Source organism: Chanos chanos, chromosome 2 (assembly GCF_902362185.1).
Source record: "Chanos chanos chromosome 2, fChaCha1.1, whole genome shotgun sequence".
NCBI lineage: Eukaryota > Metazoa > Chordata > Actinopteri > Gonorynchiformes > Chanidae > Chanos > Chanos chanos.
The window spans coordinates 58,363,906-58,379,179 of NC_044496.1; the positions used below are offsets into that span (position 1 = coordinate 58,363,906).

Here is a 15,274-nt window from a genome sequence, read left to right on the forward strand (position 1 = left end):
TGACAACATTCTTTTACTGAAATTCAAAATACCATCAAAAGCATTGTTAAATGTTTGTTTACTCCAAACTAGAGGAAAAAATGAAACTCAGACAGTAATTACAAAGATTAATTTAGCCCATAGGTTAACAAAAAAAAGTGTGATGTCGTAAAATGTCATGCAGCACCGCACCCAGCGATTGTCTCAGTTTAAATGAATAATTAGAGTGTGTTCATTCAGTAGAGGCGTGTCAGTTCAGCGTGACCATTGTGGCGAGTCCAGTGTCCTGGGTCTTTGGGGAAAGGGAGAGGCATTTGTCTCAGCGCTGTGAACAGTTTGCCGTCAGCCTCATAAGAGAGAGGAATCCCAGTCGCTCCATGTCACGTCTGCACACGCTTCTGGGCAATCATGATCTTACTGTGGAGCATCCATACAGTATTTTGTTCAAGAGGCGAGTGTGAGTAACTTAAGTCATTGTTTGAATGCAGAATGCAGGGAGTTTCCCATTTCCTCACGTTACAGAAACACTTGGTTTTTATTCAGTGACAATGATGCTTGGTTCTGACATTCGTTTTGGACGCAGTATAACAAAGGCAGGCTTCAAATTGCAGGGCTGATGTCCAACTATACATGTGAATGACTGATGACAAAACCTAGGGGGCCAAGCTGAGGGTGTTTCAGCCCTGGGAGTGGTACCAACAATGTGGAAAATCCACCCTTAGACACACAAACAGCTCTAAAAGAAAAAAAAAAGAAGTGAAACTTTTTACGATAATTTAAGTGATGACTTTTGGGGGGGGGGGGGGGGGGGGGACTTACGGAAACTGTGCTGTGTTCATGATCACACAAGGAAAATGTGAAGTTCACAAGATGTCTCATAGGATGAAAAAAACCCATGTACACTCTGATATTCTGACACAAACTGAAACACAGACCCAGCCATGTTCAAGCTGCTGGAACCAGAGCTATTCAGCGATGTCTTGGCAGGACTGTTAGACATCCGCACACCGTCTGGGAATTTGGAGGACTGGTCAAGCCATGCAGAACCAGGCAGGCAAACAAACAGCGAACTGGGCCGGGTCCATCCCTCCACACCCTCGACACCCACTGCACAGACAAGTGGAAGGCAGCGGTTTGCCTCAGAGCATCTTCCTTCCTCGTTTGACTCACATTTTTCCGTACATAGTCATATGGCAGTTTCGGATGAAGACTGACATATTGTGTTGGTATCACTGATAATGTCACACTCAATCAATAGCCACTGAAAATAGCCCTGAAGAGCAACCAATCATTTACTCCTATCTGATTTGTCAGAGTCACTGTTTCCATATTCGGTGGTGCCTTGTCAAACAGTATTTACATAAGCTATTACACAACACATTCTTTTTTTTCTTCTAAGAAGCAAAATTTCCTGCTGAAAGTAAAGAACTTATTGTTTGTTGAAGACTTCAAGGAAATAAAGTTCCCGTAAGCCCTCTCTATATTAAGTGTCAGTCATTAACTTGAAGTAGTTAATGTAGTGGTAAGTGACAGCGCTGAGATTAGGCTGATGACACTACAGCAGACCATTCTTTTCAGTGAACCAACACCATCCGGAAATATAAATCTGTCAGTATGCTTTGGCCAGCAACTAGGATCAACATTATCAGTTTCCACTCTTTGCAAACTATGCATTTAGACATAGCTTATTCTGAAGTCACTGATCCTCCACTTGCCATATATACCTTAGTGGTCAATCCTTATGAGATACATTTGAATGTTTCCCTCATAACGGCATAAAACAGGGAAATTCCTCTGCTATAGTTACATATTTGTCATGCCTCTGCAGCCACTCAGAATGACTTGTCAGACTGGTAAACTTCTGTCTCATAGTTACGTAAAAGTAAATGATCATGCGACCAGTTCAACTGCCCAAGGCAAGTAAAGATTCTTTTGTTTCTGTTTCTGAATAAGTTTGAATTGTCTTCCCTCAAACCCTGCCACACCTGGTCCAGTCTGTGCCTCTCTGCATGCCTGTGGCTGTGACTTCTGCCAGTCATGAGACCTGCATCTCACGCATCACTCTCACATCTCACATCCCTCTGCCAGGAGTCCTCCATCAATACTCCACTAGTGGCCCTCCAACAACGGTGGACCACAATCCTGGACTAACCTCAAGGATCTTTACTTGTTCTCTGTCGCTTTTTGTGTAATAATACGGCGGTTAATCTAACCACCATGAGCTCCCCCTAATGACTCTTGGTTCATCTTATCTCATTATAATGGAGTTCTGTCTTTATCTCTGTCCCCCTGGGCTTGCCCAGTGATATCAGGTCCAGCATCATGTAAATCTGCTCTGTGACAATGTTCATTTTAAAAATCACTATGCAGATACAGTTGCTCTGATTTCAGTTTAATTGAATTTTATGTTCCTTTCGTGCTGATATTAATGAGATTAAGTCTATTCTTTGGTAGGGAAAAAACTTTGCCTCCACTTGCCATATAAATATTGCCATATAATATATAATATATAATATATAAATATTATATCAATAAGTGTGCAAAGATTAAAAAAAAGGACTCAATAATATTCCACTTTTTATTGTTTCATAATGTCAGAGATCAGTTTGAATGTCAGAACTATTTGACTTCTCTATTACATAAATATGAGCGATGACACTTACAGTAAAAAAAGAGTAAAAAAATAAACAAACAGAAAAACCAGAACCTTATTGACAGATTTCGCACTTTTCAGACAGACATTCTTCATTAAAACAGCTATCACAGTTCTGTTAACCAAATCTGTAACTGTAAAGGTTCACTTCTACACACTGCACTTAAGGCTTTCCACATACCTCCAGTGTTTACCAGCAGCCTCTTTTGAAAAACTTGAAACTCTTAACAAAGTAAGACAAATGCCAGGCTTTTTTTTTTTTTTTTTTTTGAACTCATCGATACTGATATGACTTAATGTGAACATCAATGCAAGCTGCTATGTCAGCAAGTTTCTTTATGTAACAGAATACTTCTTTGATTGCAGACAATGAGCACTGGAAGGAAATAGCCAACTCTATGTCTTGATGCAAATCATGTGGTTTCTTGGAAACAGTTGTGAATCTGGTGAATTCCTGTTTCTGATTACGTCCTTGTTGTAGTGTGACGTTGTGAAAGAGTTCACATTCATTTTGAATCTATTTGTATGTAGTCCACCTGAGAAGGGTGGGGTAGGTGCTCCCAAGGGAATTCCAGAGAAAACACCGTACAACTTCCTTCATCAAGTGTTTGTTGGTGCCAAACATTTAGTCCCTTCACATTGCCCTGTAATGGAATCTTGCTCACTTAACATACCACACAGCATGCGTGGACAAACCCTCTTAATTATCACGCTATGATGTCTCGTAAAGCATAACCTCAAACAGGACATTGACACAATTAACAGTGATGTATCTTAATGTTGAGGTTAAGTCTGTAAATGCAGCAGCAATACAATCAATCAAAGACTCAGATAACACTAAGAATGACTGCCACTAACACAGTCTGTAAGGACCTACAGACTTCATACCGTAGCTTTTTTGCCAGGTAATTATGTTTACATTCATAAGTGTCTGTTTCACCTTTGATTGAATCTATATAGAAAAAATGTGGTAAACAATAAATAAATACATAAATACATAAATAAATAAAACCAATTGTCTCCAAATGTCTGTTGCTTTAAAATCTAACTGTCAGAACCAAATTCACCTATTAATACACAAACTGGATGTAAGTGTCCATATATGGTAAGAACCAAAACAAAAGTGTCTCATAAGTGACAAATGGCAGAAAACTTCAAAAAGCTTAGTCAGAATGACTGTCCAAAGGCCCACATCTCTGAGGGTCAAACTACCATCTCCGGAGTCAATGATGAATCAGTTTTAACACTGCCCAATCATATTTTCACCAAGCTATTCAAGCTACATTACTGGAGAGTGGAGAGTTAATTTTAGCATAGTTTTTTAGGTTAAACTGATTCATGTTCACCTTACCTGTCCTTATCTAGCAGACATGGGGACTTGAGCTTGCGACTTGGACTCAAGTCGCACACACTGTGACTTGAGACTTGACTTGAGACCTGTCCTCAAAAGACTTGAGACTTGACTCAGACTTGAGATTTGGGACTCGTAAACAGTCTTTATTCTTTATTTTATTTTATTTTTATTTTTATTTTTTAGGCACATTAACATTAAGGAAATGTCTGACACGCTGTATGTCATTCCCTTCCTTATTCTCATGCATAACTTTGGATGTGCAAAAAATGACTTGTGAGCATCTCTCTTATATAACTGCATCACCAGAGAAGTATAGCAGGGCCAACTGGGCAAGACTACAGCAGATTAATAGGAGAGATTAATAAAAGAGTAGATTAGATATCACTGTTAAATCTATGATTATAATTATGGAAGCAGTTACACACCTCCCCGACTTTGATACGATATAAAAAGCTGTGACTTTAAGATTGCTGATTCATTTTTCCATTCATCTGTACATAGACATTTCAGCTGAAGTGCAGGGCCTCAGTCTTGAAATGCTCTTGGAGTCACAGCTGAGATGGTTTAGTTCTTATGAAATGAAAATAAAACTGTGAACCTCTACGCGACAGTGTTATGAGCTATGGCACAAAGCGTATTACTGATGAGTCATAGTGTCCATTCTATTTTGTGTTTCAAATGATGACTTTGTCATGTGTGGTCTTGCAAAATGAAAGTGCTCATTCAGACTGTAGCCAGATACACCTTTTCCGGTACTCCTACAGGGAGGTGTTCACTCTAATTTTCAGACACCCCGCTGGACTCTGATTAGCAGAACGAGGTATCTTTATGATGTCGGCGGTTTGGTGTATGAGTAGAAATAGGCATTGTCCTGAAGGAGGAACACAGACAGAACCAACTCATTTCACACAGATAAGACACGTGAAACCCAGTCTTCTGAACAGATCCAGTATTCACTGCACTCTGTAATATTCGTATTTCTCAGAGTATTAAAACCAACTTTTATTTAACACAAGCATACATAAAAACATGAACAAGGCCTTAAAAAAGAAGCAAATATATACACTACTCAAATAATATATTTTAGTTTATTAATTTACATCTTAGTTTGTTTTTCTGTTACAGGTCATAAAATTGTACAAAAATACATTTCTCTTCATATCTTGAGTTAAATCTCTGAGGAGCAGAAAGTGCAAATAATGAACAAACTTGCATTTAATTTCTCAAGTTCTTGTCCACTTCAGTGTGTGTCCTGAAAGCACAGCCCTAAACCATATTTTACATGGGACCTATCAGTTCCAGACTAGGACACTAAGGTTGCCTTTGTCAGTAAGAACAAAGCAGCATCTATGATAATGGAGATCCTCTGTCGTGTATTGGTTAATACCAAATAATGCAAAGTAGAGAATTCAGTGTTTTAGTTCAGCACTGGATCTGAACTTTGTGCAATGACATATTCTTTTATTTGGCTTAATTCAATTCATCCCCGAGGTCTGCTCCAGGAATCCTCACAAGGTGGTTTATGGGGAGAAGATGGTTGCTGCGGATGGTCTTGTTTACACCGCTTCCATCCTCTTGCTTTATCTTGAACACGGGAAGGTTCAGCATCTTTCCCACTACAATATATATGGACATGGACTTCACCTGTTCTCCAGTTTGTGTTTTCCTCTCAGCCCAAGATCCCCTAACAGCGCTCTGTCACCAATCTCAAGAGACTGAAACTCTACTCTTTAGTCATACAGCCGCTTCTTCCGCAGGTGTCTTCGGTCAGCAGCTTTAGTCACAAGTCTGTAGGCCTCTTTCAGGTCTTCTTTCAATTTCATCACATAACGTGCATGACAAGCATCACCAGAGAAGTACAGCAGGGCCAACTGGGCAAGACTACAGCAGATTAATAGGAGAGATTAATAAAAGAGTAGATTAGATATCACTGTTAAATCTATGATTATAATTACGGCAGCAGTTACACATCCCCCTGACTTTGATGCAATGTAAAAAGCAGTGACTTTAAGATCGCTGACTCATTTTTCCATTCATCTGTACATAGACATTTCAGCTGAAGTGCAGGGCCTCAGTCTTGAAATGCTCTTGGAGTCACAGCTGAGATGGTTTAGTTCTTATGAAACGAAAATAAAACTGTGAACCTCTACGCGACAGTGTTATGAGCTATGGCACAAAGCGTATTACTGATGAGTCATAGTGTCCATTCTATTTTGTGTTTCAAATGATGACTTTGTCATGTGTGGTCTTGCAAAATGAAAGTGCTCATTCAGACTGTAGCCAGATACACCTTTTCCGGTACTCCTACAGGGAGGTGTTCACTCTAATTTTCAGACACCCCGCTGGACTCTGATTAGCAGAACGAGGTATCTTTATGATGTCGGCGGTTTGGTGTATGAGTAGAAATAGGCATTGTCCTGAAGGAGGAACACAGACAGAACCAACTCATTTCACACAGATAAGACACGTGAAACCCAGTCTTCTGAACAGATCCAGTATTCACTGCACTCTGTAATATTCGTATTTCTCAGAGTATTAACACCAACTTTTATTTAACACAAGCATACATAAAAACATGAACAAGGCCTTAAAAAAGAAGCAAATATATACAGTACTCAAATAATATATTTTAGTTTATTAATTTACATCTTAGTTTGTTTTTCTGTTACAGGTCATAAAATTGTACAAAAATACATTTCTCTTCATATCTTGAGTTAAATCTCTGAGGAGCAGAAAGTGCAAATAATGAACAAACTTGCATTTAATTTCTCAAGTTCTTGTCCACTTCAGTGTGTGTCCTGAAAGCACAGCCCTAAACCATATTTTACATGGGACCTATCAGTTCCAGACTAGGACACTAAGGTTGCCTTTGTCAGTAAGAACAAAGCAGCATCTATAATAATGAGGATCCTCTGTCGTGTATTGCTTAATACCAAATAATGCAAAGTAGAGAATTCAGTGTTTTAGTTCAGGACTGGATCTGAATTTTGTGAAATGACATATTCTTTTATTTTGTAACCCTGAGAGATTGCGTGATTTTTTTTTGGGTCAGTTTGATGCATTTTTATATTATTCAGAAGAACATCTTGTACTGTGCTTAAAAGTTTAAGGAAATCAACGCTTCAAAAATGCAACATAAATCACACAATCATCATTTACTAAACAGTAATTACAAATCAGAATATTTTTTTTAATGAAGCATTGCACTGTGTTTAGAGAAGATCCTCCTCATTGTTGGAAGGTGCCTGGCTGTCATTTTCTTCATTGCCTGCTTGACTCAGGTCTAAAGAACTTGTGGATCCTTCTGGGCTTGCCTCTCGCGATCTGCTCTCTCTGGGTGAATCTCCGATGTCTGTCTCAAAAGCAGGGTTGAGCTGTCCATGCAGGTGCCTCTTCTGAATCTCCTCAAAGATCTGTAGGACCTGGACACATACACTGACCATTAGCTGAGAGTACAGGACTAGGTGCAGTGACAGTGGATGTGTGAAGAGAAAGGCTGGTACCTTGGATTTCGGGATCAGACCCACTCTGAAGAACCCGATGTTACCACTGTCGATCTTGGTGCAGTCGACCACGGTGGATGCAATATTCTCTGGCGATGGTCCGTCGCACAGCACTCCGTTAACCTGCAGACATCAGTGAGAAGATTTCTTGCCTTGTCACCTCAGCATTCTTACATAAAACAAGCTGCTGATTGGTTAGATCCAGCTGTTCTTCTTTCTTACCTTGTCTCCTAACTTGGCGTACACCTGGTTATGATGCGTCGTGTCTGCCTCTCCAGTCGGGTTGGCTGACGTTACAGCAATGGGGCCCACCTACACAGAGCATACAACAAGCCATGAGCATGAAAAAACAAATGTGTCAAGATCTTCATAACTGAAAGTTAACAGAGATAAACTTGAGTCTGTGAATTGACTTGTACCAGACTTATAAGATGCGTTGCCACAGTGCAGTCTGGGTTTCTGATTGCTATGCTTTGCGGTGTGCCAATGTATTTTGACGAGTCACCAAGGCCGAAGAAGTCCATCCACGGAGCTGTAGTGCGGAAGGTGAGAAAAGAAGACGTGAGAATGGACAACAAATTTTTTTTTTTCCAATTTCTGACTGAGAATTAGAAGTGAGTCTAGGATCCTGGCACTGTAGAAGCCAACACGTGTCTAGGTTTAGTAAACAATGCAGAGTGAGTACTTGCCTCTGGGGATGACCAGGCTGATGGACGAGGGCCAGGCAGCCTCCATGAAGTCCCAGAGTAGAGGGTTGATCTGATCCCTAACAGGCTCTAACTGCTTAATGGAGGAGATCCACAATGACATGGGCCGTTCCTGCGCCTGCTTCTTCACCCTGTGAAAGAGGACACACGACATACAGGTGAGCAAAGGCAACGACTCTCCTCCTCTACTTAGCCGGTAAACGGAGATCTGTCTTACTTGTATGCTTTTTCCACAGCCTCTGGTCGGTTGCACGCAGCTACAAGCACATAGACCGTATCTGTGGGCATCCCACATATACCTCCATTCTTCATGATCTCTGAAAACATCACAACAAATCACATTACTGCGCTTCATCCACCTTATCACGCTCATTCAAGGCGTCAAGTTACATTACTGCTTCTGTTACTAACTACCAACTACAACCAATAACTTCCCACCTGATGATACGACTCACCTGCAATCTGCTGGACTGACGTTGCCTTCCTGGCTGGCAGGTGAGGACAGTTGTCCTTGGCCCCACCAAAGCCACTAAGCTTGATCAGAGGATCCCCAAAGGGCAGCTGTGGGGTCTGGAAGGTGTAGTTGAAGATACTGGCTAAGAAACAGTAAAAACTGACCAGGCCGAAGATAATGGTCACGCCGATGTCATAGCCATACGGCAGGGCCCCCACCGCATCCAACAGGAAGCTAATGAGGATGAGCTGGAAGGTGAAGGCGTAGACAAACCAGGCCTTGCTGAGGAAGAGGGCACCCACCGTCACTAACACGTTAAACAGCATGAAGCTGATGATACCCACTGCGACACTGAAACCACGGGTATCACCGTACAGTCCTCCAAAGCGTGTGAGGCCCCAAATGATCCACATGAAGCCATAGAGAATGAAAGTCGTGCTCTCCAAGGTCTTGCCTCGTGCAAAGGCCACAGAGCCACACAGCAGCTGCAGCACACCACCTGCAACCACTGCCCAAGGCAAAATGAGAACCGCTAAGGGGCCCTGACTGCCAACACTGGCCGTGATGGCAAAAGCAGCCAGGACACTACAGGCGTGTCCCAACACCTCCGCATCTGCGTACTTTGAGTAGCCAAGATAAGGGGCATGAAGATCTTTGTCATGAGCCCGTAATGTGAGTTTACTGGTACGGGCAAACATGCTTTTAAACAGGCCCTCACCTGTGGGTATCTTGTGTGGCGAGAATTTGTTGTGCAAGGTCACAAAGAGAACCAGTGCAGACGCCACAAAGATAGCTGCCTGGACGCCTTGTGTGCCCTCCTGGTAGAAACCTTTGGGCTGGGCAGCAATGGCTATGCAGTAAGCCACAAAGAACAGCTGGTACAGCCCATGGACCAAACCTCTCTGGGAACTAAACAAAGCCAGGACAAAGAAAAGAACTGCAAAAACCGTTGGAAAGGGCACTGGAGAATATGGTACCACCTCTGTCAAGTCAGTCACCAGCACACTGTAACCCTCTGCAAACTTCAGAACAGCTGTGAACCCATAAAATGTGGCTGCTAGGGCGTCCATTGCTCGGTAAGAGAGGATGCACACGCCCAGCTGGAAAACGCCAGCTGTCCAAAGCCAAGGTACCAAACCAGAGAACAGCTGTGGGACCACACCTAGGAGAGGACAGGCCAGCACGCTGGCCGACAACAAGTTCATGACAAGGCCCACTGTAGCTACATCACAAACATCCTCACCCTGTGCAGGTCTCAGATCAGCCTTTTTCCGAAGACCTGTGCCTGGTGGCTCAATCTTGCCCCTTGTGATGTAGGACAATAAGCGTCCAAATCCAAAGTAAGCACAAACGAAGCAGACTAAAAGGAAGCAGGCGGCAGTAGCCGATTGGCCAAAGGCAATATCAGCGAGTCCAGCTATCTGATGGGCACACGCCAAACAAATAGAGAGAGCAATGAAGGAGTGGACAATGTCTTTCTGTAGTACAGCCACTATGCAAATGACAAACAGCGCTAAGGTAAAGGCAGCTAGCCCTGGCACCATGGCATTTCTCAGGCTTTCTCTGCCATTTATAATGGCTTCCCCAAACAGGATGTGGACTAGTCCTGATCCATACCATAAAGCAGATATGGTCAGACACAAAGACACAAACAGTGAGTTGCGGTAGAAGCTGCGATGTATTCCTGAAAGAGAAGAAGGGAAAGATGAGTGTAAAGGGATTAATGTGTGACAGACTACAGAGACACTTAAGTGGTGGCAAATTAAATATAGGTCTCTCATGTTAAGCACAATCATCGTTGATGGTGCCTTTCCCTCCACAAACAATGATTGAAATATAATGTTGAAATCAACCAGCAGGAGCTGCTGCTGTTATTGATGATGAGATGCTGTATTTGCTATGGTATCTCCTCACTGGGTGACCCTCTCTGGTTTATTTAGAGCATTATCTGTTACCAGTCTGACTCCATATTTGATTTGAGCACAGACGCTCTGCAAAAATCACTGAAACACACCTGCATAAGCCAACAGGGTTGCAATGATGAGGAGCAGCACTCCCAAAGCAGTGTCCGGGACGAGGCTCCCTTCAGAACCACTTCCATAATTGTTCACCAAAAGTAGAAGAGAACCTTTAAAAAAAGGAGTCAGGTTGAGAAAACACCTCATATGATCTGTGACAAGCTTTATGTAGTTATATCAAATAAGGTGAAATATGTATTTAAAAATGTCTTTAAAAAAATGCCCTCTCAAAACAGTATCTCTGTCCATCTTTTCTGTCTGAGGTGATATGCTGTTTGTAAGTCTGCTACTGCTCTAAGCAAAAGATGAAAGTTTCCTGTAGGACAATGATGACACTTTTAAGTGACAAGAGTGTGAATGTAGACAGTTAACAACTCGCCCTCTACTGGTCATATGGGTGTGACAACCACTGTGCACTGGAGGCAGTTAGTTAATTTTCAAAGATTTGATATTTACTGAAATTGTCTTTCGCTGTCGTCCTTACGAGACTGCATTTTTAAAATTGATCGCCATATTCATGAGGAAATGTGATAGAAAAATTGCGTGTGCAACTAGGGATTTCCAAAAAAACAAACAAACAACAACAAAAAAAAAGACATGAAAAAAAAAATGGTTTCGCATGTAACTGGAGATTAAAAAAGAGGTTGAAAGTTTAGAAGTTGAATTACACTAAAGCCGGGAGAAAAAAAAATTGTTATAGTTCTTTTACAAAAACATGCACTTTCCCAAATTAATTCAGGACAAGGATGGTTTTGGCTTTCTTATCCGTAATTTCACATCAGTTTTTTTCCCAAAATTGTTGTACTATAACCAGCACAACAGTTTATTTACCGCCAAGTGTCCAAACAGTATAGCAACCGTTTCTGACAAACACATTCTTTAGTTTATTTCATTTATAGATTAATTTTTAATCTAGCACAAATTCAGTTGCGTCTCCGGGATATGCATCAATATGATGAATGCCGCAACTGTGTGTCTAAAACACACAAACACATACTATGGAGCTTTTTTTAGTCGAAACGAAAAACCGTTGAATATGAGAGCGGTCCCGCGGTATTCAAAAATATTTAATTAATCAAAATATATCAATTCACTTAAAACTTCAGCAAACTTGAAAGTCTAAATTTGCAATAGTGAAAATATATAATAAACAGACAAAGGGTATAAATTAATCAGTCGATCCAGCTAAGATCTGATAGAACATTGTACCACTACCTACCCCCTGCGATGCCCAAAATACCGATGGAAAAATGCAGTGACTCGGTCTCTGACTGACTCTCAGCCATCCTAGCATCAACTGACTACCTGTTACAGCCTTGTCTCTGCTATAAACATCGCGCTCTCTTACGTCACCTACAGTCCTCTTTGTCCCGGCGCAATTCACAAATCATCACATCAAGTTTCAGGAAATGCCCTGTGGTTAGAATTTCGTCTCCGTCTCAGTAAAAAAAAAGTGACATAGTAATATAATATAGGCTAATATAATATAATATAATATAATATAATATAATATAATGTAATATGACACGTTTTTGTAACACTCTTGGAACGTTATTTAGTTTTATTAATGAGTTTAACCTCTGCTGAACTAAAGTCTAATGAATACCTAACAACTCCTCAAGTTTTCTAATCGTGAACGCAGCTGCTGTTTTTCCATATATGCTTTTTTCCCCTAACAAGATTTCACGCTCTCCCACTCAAGTCAGTATCTTTAAAAAATATTTATTTATTTTTCTATTTCTTTTACTTTACCATACATCATTTTCTTAGAAAATATCTTACATCTTAACACTGAAAAAACTGAACTCTTGTAATTATAGATATTATAGATATTAGAGATCAGATGGATGAAAGTCCACGTAAAAAATGACATCAAACAATAAGTATCAAATAAAGAGTATAGCTACGCACTACAGTTTTGCTGAATTCAAATATGACAATAATTACTGTTATTAGATTAAAACTATGCAATGATACCATTTATATTCAAAGTACGCCTTTAGGCTATTTTTAAACTACTGCGCAACCTGCGCACACAACACAGTCATGATTACCGACGTTTTGAACAGTGTTACAGTGTAAGTAGCGGGAATGACTCAGCATTACTTCCTTGCGAAACTTGTTGCCTTTATTTCCTTCTTTTCGTCTTGGTATACCTTACAATGAGCTCATAGCTTCCAAAATGGGCGTGCCCGAAGTCATCAACCCCGCCCCTTAACGGATGGACAGCCCTAACCGTCGTTGGGTGAGGATAAAACATTGGCCAACTCCTGATGCTTGAACAGTAGCTCAGGAAATTCAGCTAGTCGCAACGAACCGTCAGATCAGATCCTCTTATAAAGTGAGTATCAATTTGAATATCAACATTATTTCCTCTCTCTTACAATTCAGTGACAGTAATGTACTGTAAAACTTGTGTTTTAAGTGAACTAAGATGGGTTATTGTTCTCTCAGGGTTTTAACTTTAAGACTTCCACTTTTGTGAGATAAATATGCTTGTCTTAATTTATGGAGGCTGTCATCCTCACACCTTAGAGCTGAACATTGGTCTGCCTGCTCACATCTTCTGAACAGCATTTGTTTACTTAACTTGCTGGCTGCTGACGTGTTACCTTGGATACAGCACAGAGTGTAATAAGAGGCTCACATTTCAGTGTTGGATAGGCTGCTGTGAACCACTGCCATCTGGTGTGTCTGCAGTTATCCCACAGCAGTGACAAACACACTGTGTAATGTTGGGTCTATAATAACTCTGTGTGTGTGTGTGTGTCTTTTGCAGACACCATGGTGAAGCGTGTGGCAGTCATTCTCTCTGGTTGTGGAGTGTATGATGGCTCTGAAGTTCATGAAGCCTCTGCAGTGATGGTGCACCTGAGTCGGGCTGGCGCCAAGGTAAGGCCGCACTACACGCGACATACTTCCATACGGCAGGTTCAGTGGTTCCTGTTTTACTTCCATGCGGCAGGTTCAGTGGTTCCTGTTTTATTTCCATGTGGCAGGTTCAGCTATTTGCCCCTGATGAAGAGATGATGCATGTCGTGAACCACTGTGAAGGGAAACCCGTGACAGAAAAACGCAACGTGCTGCAGGAGAGTGCTCGTATTGCCCGTGGTGACATCACAGACCTGGCCAAACTGAACGTCGCCGATCACGATGCCCTCGTTATTCCTGGTAAGTCCCGTGAGCCCCACAGGAAAGACTGGAGTGGTTCCACCAACAGTGAGAGACAGATAGCTCGTTCCAGATAGCTCGTTCCGAAAACTCGTTGGTTGCAGAGGGTCACAAAACACATCAGAAAACTCGTTGGTTGCAGAGGGTCACAAAACACATCAGAAAACTCGTTGGTTGCAGAGGGTCACAAAACACATCAGAAAACTAGTCATGGATGAATAGCACTGAGATATTCAAGTCAGCATTACGATTTAATTTAGTCTCAACCATTCACTTAATGATTCGTCAGCTTCCATGTCTGAAAATCACTTTTTTTGTGCGTTAGGGACTTATAGCACTTATAGCTTTTTTTTTTATTAAGTCAGACAATCCATTTGACCCCACCACCTCAACATAGCACATATTTTAAACGGCTCCTCATGCAGGTGGGTTCGGCGTGGCGAAGAACCTGAGTGACTGGGCCACCAAGGGGAAGGAGTTCTCCGTGAAGCCTCAGGTGGAGAAGGTCATTAAGAGTTTCCACCAGGCAGGCAAAGCCCTGGGCATGTGCTGCATCTCCCCTGTCATCGCCGCCAAAACCATCCCCGGCTGCGAACTCACGGTGGGGCATGACTGTGAGAGCGAAAAGTGAGTATGAATCACAGTGGTTTAGAAACTCCCATACGGGCCGCTCTGTGACGATAATCTTGCCTGATAATCGGTTATGGTGAGGGTTAAGTATGTATCTGTGACTACTCTTTCAAAAGGGTATCAACATCAGAGTCGTGATCAGGATTGAATTTCTGCATTTTGTGAAGCATCTGCTGCTGAGAGTTACGGAGCCGTTGCGTCTGCCGTTCATAAATAACGAATATCTTTCATTAACGTGCCGCTTGCCTTGCTTCCTCCTCTAGGTGGCCGTATGCACAGGTTGCAAAGACCATGGGGGAGATGGGCTGCAAACATGTCAACAGAAACGTCGGGGAAGTGCACGTCGATAAAAAGAATAAGTTGGTGACCACTAGCGCCTTCATGTGCAATGCGCCAGTTCATGAGATTTTTGATGGCGTTGGTGTCATGGTAACAGAAGTGCTCAAACTTGCTTAAAGCAGACGGTTTTAAATTCAGCTAGTCGCTGTTTAGTTTCTCTTTTTCATTTTTGTCCGTCAATGTTAAAGGTTTGCACTTGGACTGTGATGTTTGTGAAATAAAAACTGTTAACAATCATTAGGAAAAAAGAGCTGCTTTAAGTTAATGCGACAGATGGTTAAATGGAATTGATGTGAGTAATGAACTGATCCGTATATTTGTGGTGTTTTTAAGTGAATAAAGCTGTTTAAAAAACACGTCAGATTGCGGTCTCCCTTTGTTGATGAGTTCTCATTTGACATGAGCTGTGAGCAAAGCAACACAGTAAATGAATCACATCAGCTCTGACTAACAAAAGAAGCAATTT

The 15,274-nt window shown here is 41.6% G+C and overlaps 2 protein-coding genes across 2 annotated transcripts; one reads left to right on the forward strand and one right to left on the reverse strand.

Moving 5' to 3' along the window:
- Nucleotides 1-6,719: 6,719 nt before the first annotated feature.
- LOC115805118 (uncharacterized) lies at nt 6,720-11,954 on the reverse strand. Its single transcript, XM_030765598.1, has 9 exons — nt 11,888-11,954; nt 10,665-10,778; nt 8,652-10,334; nt 8,414-8,513; nt 8,179-8,327; nt 7,909-8,021; nt 7,712-7,801; nt 7,490-7,612; nt 6,720-7,408 (listed from the first exon to the last, which is right to left on the reverse strand). Exons 1-9 carry the CDS (start codon nt 11,952-11,954, stop codon nt 7,199-7,201), a joined length of 2,649 nt encoding a protein of 882 aa, XP_030621458.1. The 3' UTR covers nt 6,720-7,198.
- A 1,498-nt stretch (nt 11,955-13,452) lies between these two features.
- On the forward strand, nt 13,453-15,059 carry LOC115805714 (glutamine amidotransferase-like class 1 domain-containing protein 3A, mitochondrial). The gene is made up of 4 exons (XM_030766384.1): nt 13,453-13,560; nt 13,668-13,839; nt 14,265-14,466; nt 14,733-15,059. The coding sequence occupies exons 1-4, from the start codon at nt 13,453-13,455 to the stop codon at nt 14,923-14,925; spliced, it is 675 nt and encodes a 224-aa protein (XP_030622244.1). The 3' UTR covers nt 14,926-15,059.
- The last annotated feature ends 215 nt before the right edge of the window (nt 15,060-15,274 follow it).

Coding starts and splice junctions, on each gene's coding strand:
- LOC115805118 (XM_030765598.1), bottom strand. CDS start 11,954: ATGGCTGAGAGTCAGTCAGAGACCGAGTCACTGCATTTTTCCATCGGT. Junction 8,514..8,651: donor GTCAGTCCAGCAGATTGCAG/GTGAGTCGTATC, acceptor TGATGTTTTCAG/AGATCATGAAGAATGGAGGT. Junction 7,802..7,908: donor CAACGCATCTTATAAGTCTG/GTACAAGTCAAT, acceptor TGCTCTGTGTAG/GTGGGCCCCATTGCTGTAAC.
- LOC115805714 (XM_030766384.1), top strand. CDS start 13,453: ATGGTGAAGCGTGTGGCAGTCATTCTCTCTGGTTGTGGAGTGTATGAT. Junction 13,561..13,667: donor TGAGTCGGGCTGGCGCCAAG/GTAAGGCCGCAC, acceptor TCCATGTGGCAG/GTTCAGCTATTTGCCCCTGA. Junction 13,840..14,264: donor CGATGCCCTCGTTATTCCTG/GTAAGTCCCGTG, acceptor CTCCTCATGCAG/GTGGGTTCGGCGTGGCGAAG.